The sequence below is a fragment of the Myotis davidii genome, unplaced genomic scaffold (genome assembly GCF_000327345.1).
Source record: "Myotis davidii unplaced genomic scaffold, ASM32734v1 scaffold1458, whole genome shotgun sequence".
Taxonomy (NCBI): Eukaryota; Metazoa; Chordata; class Mammalia; order Chiroptera; family Vespertilionidae; genus Myotis; species Myotis davidii.
In genome coordinates this window covers 116,858-122,934 of record NW_006289400.1, presented here as the reverse complement: position 1 = coordinate 122,934, position 6,077 = coordinate 116,858, and the positions used below count along the sequence as shown (strand labels likewise).

The 6,077-nt window shown below is 47.3% G+C and overlaps 1 protein-coding gene across 1 annotated transcript in view; it reads left to right on the top strand.

Annotated features, from left to right (window-relative positions):
* The first annotated feature begins 4,985 nt into the window (after window positions 1-4,985).
* The window catches only part of LOC107182801 (zinc finger protein 501-like), a 3,003-nt gene continuing 1,911 nt past the window's right edge, over window positions 4,986-6,077 (top strand). The window contains 1 exon segment of the mRNA XM_015562670.1: window positions 4,986-5,046. Coding sequence (XP_015418156.1) covers window positions 4,986-5,046 — 61 coding nt within the window.

Genomic DNA, 6,077 nt, shown 5'->3' with positions numbered 1-6,077 from the left:
AATGGCATGTCCCTTGGTTGCGGGCACATCCCCAGGTGGGCGTGGGCAGGAGGCAGCTGATCGTCTCTGTAAAGAATCAATAAAATAAATAAATAAATAAAATAAAATGCAGTCCTAGCCCTGGCCGGTTTTGCATAGTCTGAAGAACATACCCCTGGGAATGAAAGAGTTTCGGGTTTGATTCTGTTCAAGGGCACGTACTTGGGTTGTAGGCTCCTCCCTGGCCCTTGTCCTGTTAGGGCATGTGCAGGAGGCACCCAATTGATGTGTTTCTCTCACATCAATGTTTCTCTCTTCCCCTCCCTCCCTTCCACTCTCTCTTTGAAAAGCAATGGAAAAATGTGTCCTTGGGTGAGAATAAAAAAGGATTAAAAAAGGAATATGTTGGCTCTTGGAAGCAAAATCCTGGGTAGAGAGTTGAGGCCCCAAGTCATCCTTGGGGGCAGGTGAGCCCCTCCCTTCTCAGAGGCAGAGTGGCCACTATTGTCAATCCTCCCACAGCCCCACGTGAGGACAGACAGATAAAGGAATCTGGGAAGGCAGCCGCCACCACTTGGAAAGTGCAATCACTATGTGGAGGGGGTGGGGCATAGGGAGGTCAAACACCACAAAGCCTTACTTCTCTCTTCCTTTTTTAAAATATGGTTTTAAAAATTGATTTTAGAGAGAGTGGAGAGTGATAGAGGGGTAGAAACATCGAGAGAGACAAACGTGGATGGGCTGCCTCCCGCTCTTAGTCTAAAAACATTCTGTTATTTCTGCTCAGTTGGTTTCTGTGAGGAGGCTGCTCAGACTGCCATGCCTGCCCCTGCCTACCATCAACCTGCCTTTGTTTCCCATGGACCCTGCCCACAACCCAGACTTGTGCCCTGAGCAGGATCCATCCTGTGACCTTGTGGTGCCTGGGTGGATGCTCAGGCCTTAGCCACACCCTGGGGCTCCTTTCTTTCTGAGTAGCATGGATTTGACTGGTGGTTCGCTCAGTTCCTGCAGATCTCTGGCTGTGTTTGAGAGCCCAACAGATGCCTGTCCTGATAGTTTTGGTTTGTTTTCTGATGTTTTTGCAGAGAAACAAGAGTTTGGAGCTGCCTACGCCAACATTTTGCTTCAGTCCCTTCTGCTCAGTGACTCCTTTTAAACAAAAAGAGAATGAGAAAGGAGAAGAGCAACTGCCCTGGAAATCTACTAACAACAGAGAAAACAGAAGGGCCAGTGCCCATCCCAGGCCAGCAGAGGCGGGAGGAGGGTCCAGGCTGAGCAGTGACTCTGGTGTTTGTAAGGAGACCCTGTGTTTTAGGAAGATGAGGTTCCTGTTCCTGGAGGACCCCAGACACACGTCCAGAAGGGGCGGCTTTGAGAGGAGTGACCTTGATGGGCAGGCAGACAGGGCAGGGTACATGGGACACAAAGGCAGGTGGAGGGTAGGCAGGGCAGACAGGGCAGTCTGAGCAGCCTAAACACAGGGACCAACCAGGCAGACATAACAGACTATTTCTGGACTCAGAGCGGGAGGCCTGGGAAATGAGGGAGGGCCTGCGACAGTAAGGCGAACGCACACAAGGGAACAGGGATGTGCAGGTCCCTTGCTGGGCAAGAACAATGAGGGGCCAATCAGGTGGGCACACGGGTAGACACAGAGCAGGCTGGTGGCACATATACACCCGAGACCACAGGCTTCAGGGGCTGCCCATTAGTGAGGCCCTCCCCGTATGGGGAGCCTGAATCTGCTTGTAATAAACGCTACACGCTTTTGCTTAAATCTTCTGGTCCTCGATTTCATTCTTGGACTTGGCAACCCCCGATCCTGGGGATAGAAAAAGCTCTGTTGGTTGTTCTGGTTATCAAGTTTGCGTCAAATAAATTCTTAAAAATATTCTCCAGGGGATGTGCTGCAGCGATGGGGAAGGCGGCAGGTGATGAGGCTTACCTCCAGGGGGCAGTCTGTTCTTGTTCACGGTCATCACCCTCTCCTTGGCTGTTACACGTGGTTGTCTTCCCCTCTCCATCTTGATTGCTCACAGACCAAAATGCCAAAAACCAACTTAAAGAAGGTACCCAACCTTTCCTTGCATTGACATCACCTCACTCTTATTGGGGGATGGTGTGCTTACTCCACCTTTCTGTATCCTGGAAAGTCATGACCCTCTAGTTATTCATTATTTCATAGTCTCTGCTTAGGTTTGAGTGGATAATAGGAAAGGGTTGTATCTTTCCCATTCTTCAGACTAACCTACTTGGCAGGGTACTTCTAGCTACCCTCCCGAAGGCCTTGGCTGTGCTGGTGCTCTCTCCCTGCCATCTGGGTTAAGCCACGTACTGAATTTGCTTGTTGGTCTACCTGTGCTCCCACCTTTTCACTGAAACACCGTACCCATACCACTGCCATCTTAGCCTATTAGGGGTTATTTTTCGGTAAGGTAAAATCTGTTAGAGTCAATCGACGGAAATCCAAGTCAGATTTTTTTAGAGGCATGGTCCTCTCCTAGGGAAACAATGACAGTAGTATTAATGGTGCCAGGAACAACATGGTGCATTATGGAATGAAATGGATTAACGAATAAAAAGCTGTGAATTGTCTCCCCCGCAAAAAACGATCCTCCACAGGCTTACAGGTTCTCATGTCAACGACTTCAAAGTGGTTCATTTATGTTGTGGATTTTATGCTGATTCAACCAGCAGGGGAACCTGCCAGAGAGTCACACGGGGACACGGCACACCTAGGGAAGCATTTTTTCTTTTCTTCTCTTTTTTTTATACACTTTCCTTGACTCCAAAGAGGAGACCAGTGGAGCGATGGGAACATCAATGATGAGAGTCATTGATTGGTTTCCTCCTCCCCCCAACCCACACCCCCATGGATCAAGACTGCAACCCGAGCATGTCTCTGACCAAGGAATCGAACTGTGACCTCCTGCTTCATAGGTTGATGCTCAACTTCCCAGTCACACCTGCTGGGCTGGAAAAAGACGGGACACTTACGTCCATGACAACCAACAGCAAACTTGTCTCATCTCCAACACCTGTGAGCTCATTTGAACTCATCCCGTCCAGGTAGCAGGTTTTTAATATTTGTGTGCACTTCCCTCTCCACATGGGGAAGAAACATGTATGAATGTATGTGGTAAATGAAAAAATGACAACATAATGAGGTAAGAAATGTCCAAACATGTAGAGAATGTTCTATCAGATTATATTGAAGCAAAAAGGATGCAAACTTTTGGGGAGCAAGACCGCAAATGCTCTGGAAAATAACTGTTTGCAGCTGCATTTGTGCATCTGAAGTTAAGGAGGGAAGGTGAGGAGTGACATGGAGGTGGGAGAGAGCAAGGCAGGGACTGGGTGCCAGGATAGTGAACAGGAGGTGCTTTCCTGAGGGTGGTCATGCTGATGTCAAAGGTGTGTTAACCCAGATGCACAGGAAAAATGGACGATCTTAACCAAGACTGAGGACACACAGGTCCAGGGTTCTTGATTCATTAGGTTGCCATCTCCTTGTTGTGTAGCCAGTTCAAGTTTTCTTCCCTCACTTTCCTCTGAAACAGCCCACATGTTTCCTAGAGCCATGAAGACACTCTGTTGAGAGGGTGCAGGGGCACAAGCCATTTGTGTGTTGGCTTTGTATCTTCCACCTTTCCTGAATTCTAGTTCTATCAGCTTCTCATACTGTGTTTAGGGTTTTCTATGTACAAGATCCTGTCATCTGCTTATAGATAAGGAGAAACATTTTAACTGGTTTCTTTCTGATTTAGACATTTGAAGTTTCCTTTTCTTGCCTAATTATTCTGAGAAGGACTTCTAGTTTTAACGAATAGAAGTAGTCACAGGGGAGCCATTGTCTTGGTCCTGATGTAGGAAGAAAAGCTTTGAAATTTTCTTTGTGAAGCATGATGTCACTCATTGGCTTTTCAAATGTGGCCTTTAGTATATTGAGGTCCATCACTTCTACACCTAATCTGCTAAGAATTCTAATTCTTAAGCGATTTTCAATTTTAAAAGCTTTATTCTGTATCTATTTATATGATAGTATGTTTTATCCTTTATTCCATGGATGACGTGTATTACAGTTAATTGTTTACATATGTTGAACCATCCTTGCATGCTAGGACAGTATCCCACTTGATGTTGGTAAATGATACTTTCAGTGTGCAGGTTAGTTTGCTAGCATATTTTTGAGGATTTTTTCCCTGTAATTTCATCAGGAATATTGACTTGTCATTTTTGTATGTTTCTACCTGATGGGGATCAACTGGACCCTGCACCTGACTCAGTGCCACACTGGTTGCAGAGATAACTGGGAACATCATGGGGATTAACCAAGACCTTGGATACACACATTTAGGGTTCTTGTTTCATTAGCTTGTCATTTCCTTGTTGTGTAGCCAGTTCAAGTTTTCTTTGATATGAGTGTAATGGTCACCTCAATAAATCTGTTTGGAATTGTTGTCTCTTTCCTTAATTCTTGGAAGAGTTCAAGAAGAGTTGATTAGAAAGTTATCAATTCCTACTTGAAATTCTGGTAGAATTCACCATTGAGTCCATTTGGTCCTTGACTTTTATTTGGTGGAAGGTTTTCACTATTACTTCAATTATATTTTTATATTTTGTATCAATCTAGCAAAGTTTGGATTAAATTTCTAATTTGAGCTCCTACTAAGTGGATTGAGAAATACAAGTGTTGATCTTCACAGGTTGTGGCTAGTGTCAAAACAATAGTTGCTTGTAGACCTCATATTTATTTCATATGGCATCAAAGAGTATGAAATATAACCTGTTTTATTATATAGAATTCCTAAAGTACAGTGTGTAATGACATGAATGGTTTTGTATCACTGCTCACGTGTGAATGCATTTCTTTTCCAGAAACGAGTGTGTGACTGTGTGACTGTGTGTGTGTGACTGTGTCCGTGTGACTCTGTGTTTCCTGGGCAAGTAGTGAGAGGACGGTATGGACGCAGTGGTCTCATGGATGCTCCTCGGCTTCCAACATGCTCCTGATGCACATCTCACCCAGCGTGAAGCTGGAAAACCTTGGCTCCAGGGGGAAAGGTGGAGGAGTAGTTCAATAATGCACATCCCAGCCTCAGGGTCACCTGTCCCCGCTGTGGGGTTAGCACTGCTTCCTGATGGAAAGCAGGGCCCGTTCTGTGGGTGGATGTGGGGGCTCCCTGTGTTTGGCTCACTGAGCTGACAGCTCTTCTGGGGATCAATATGGATCCAGAGAGGATGGGTGAGGTCCACCAGCCCTGAGTGAGCTCAGGCCTTTCAGCAGAGGGAGGGCCCTGTGATCTCCCTGGAACCAGGAGGGGGAGGGCACACGGAGAATCAGACACTGAGGAGCTGTGACCCTTGAGGGAGGGAGGCAGAGGTGTGCACACAACCCAATCCCAGCATCCAACCCTTGGAATTCACACTCATCAGCGAAATGTTGAAATGACAGTGAAAAAAGCCACTTTTAGAATTTGTGAAGGAGCCTTCAAGAAGGAGAGTCCCTACTCCCTGCCGACATGTCACCTGCAAACACAATGCCCCTTCTTCACTGTTGTCTGTAGAGAGGATATGAGAGGGAAGAGCCATCCCTGGAGGCAGCTGAGAGCTTGAGAGGAAATTCCTGTGCCCAACAGGAAGGTCCTTCCCACCCCATCTCCCTCTGCCCCTGCTCCTGGGGCTGCTCTCTGTGTTGTGGGTCCTGAGCGCACCCTGGTGTCCTGAGCGCCCCCTGCAGCCCAGCCCTGCTGTCTCCCTCAGGGAGGTTAGTGTCTGGGGTCACACTGACTTCCCCTCACTGTGTCTCTTGCACAGTAATACATGGCCGTGTCCTTGGTGGTTACAGAGCTCAGCTGCAGGGAGAACTGGTTCCCTGCCATGTAAAAAGTGATGGAGATGCGGCCCTGGAAGGCTGGGTTGTAGCTTGTGCTCCCTGACCAGTACCCCATCCACTGCAATGCTTTCCCAGGGTGTTTGTGGATCCAGCTCCTGGTGTAATTGCTGGCGAGTGAGCCTCTGGACACAGTGCAGGTGAGGGAGAGGGTCTGTGAGGGAGTAGTCCCTGAACCCCCGCTAGTGAATTTTATTTGGAA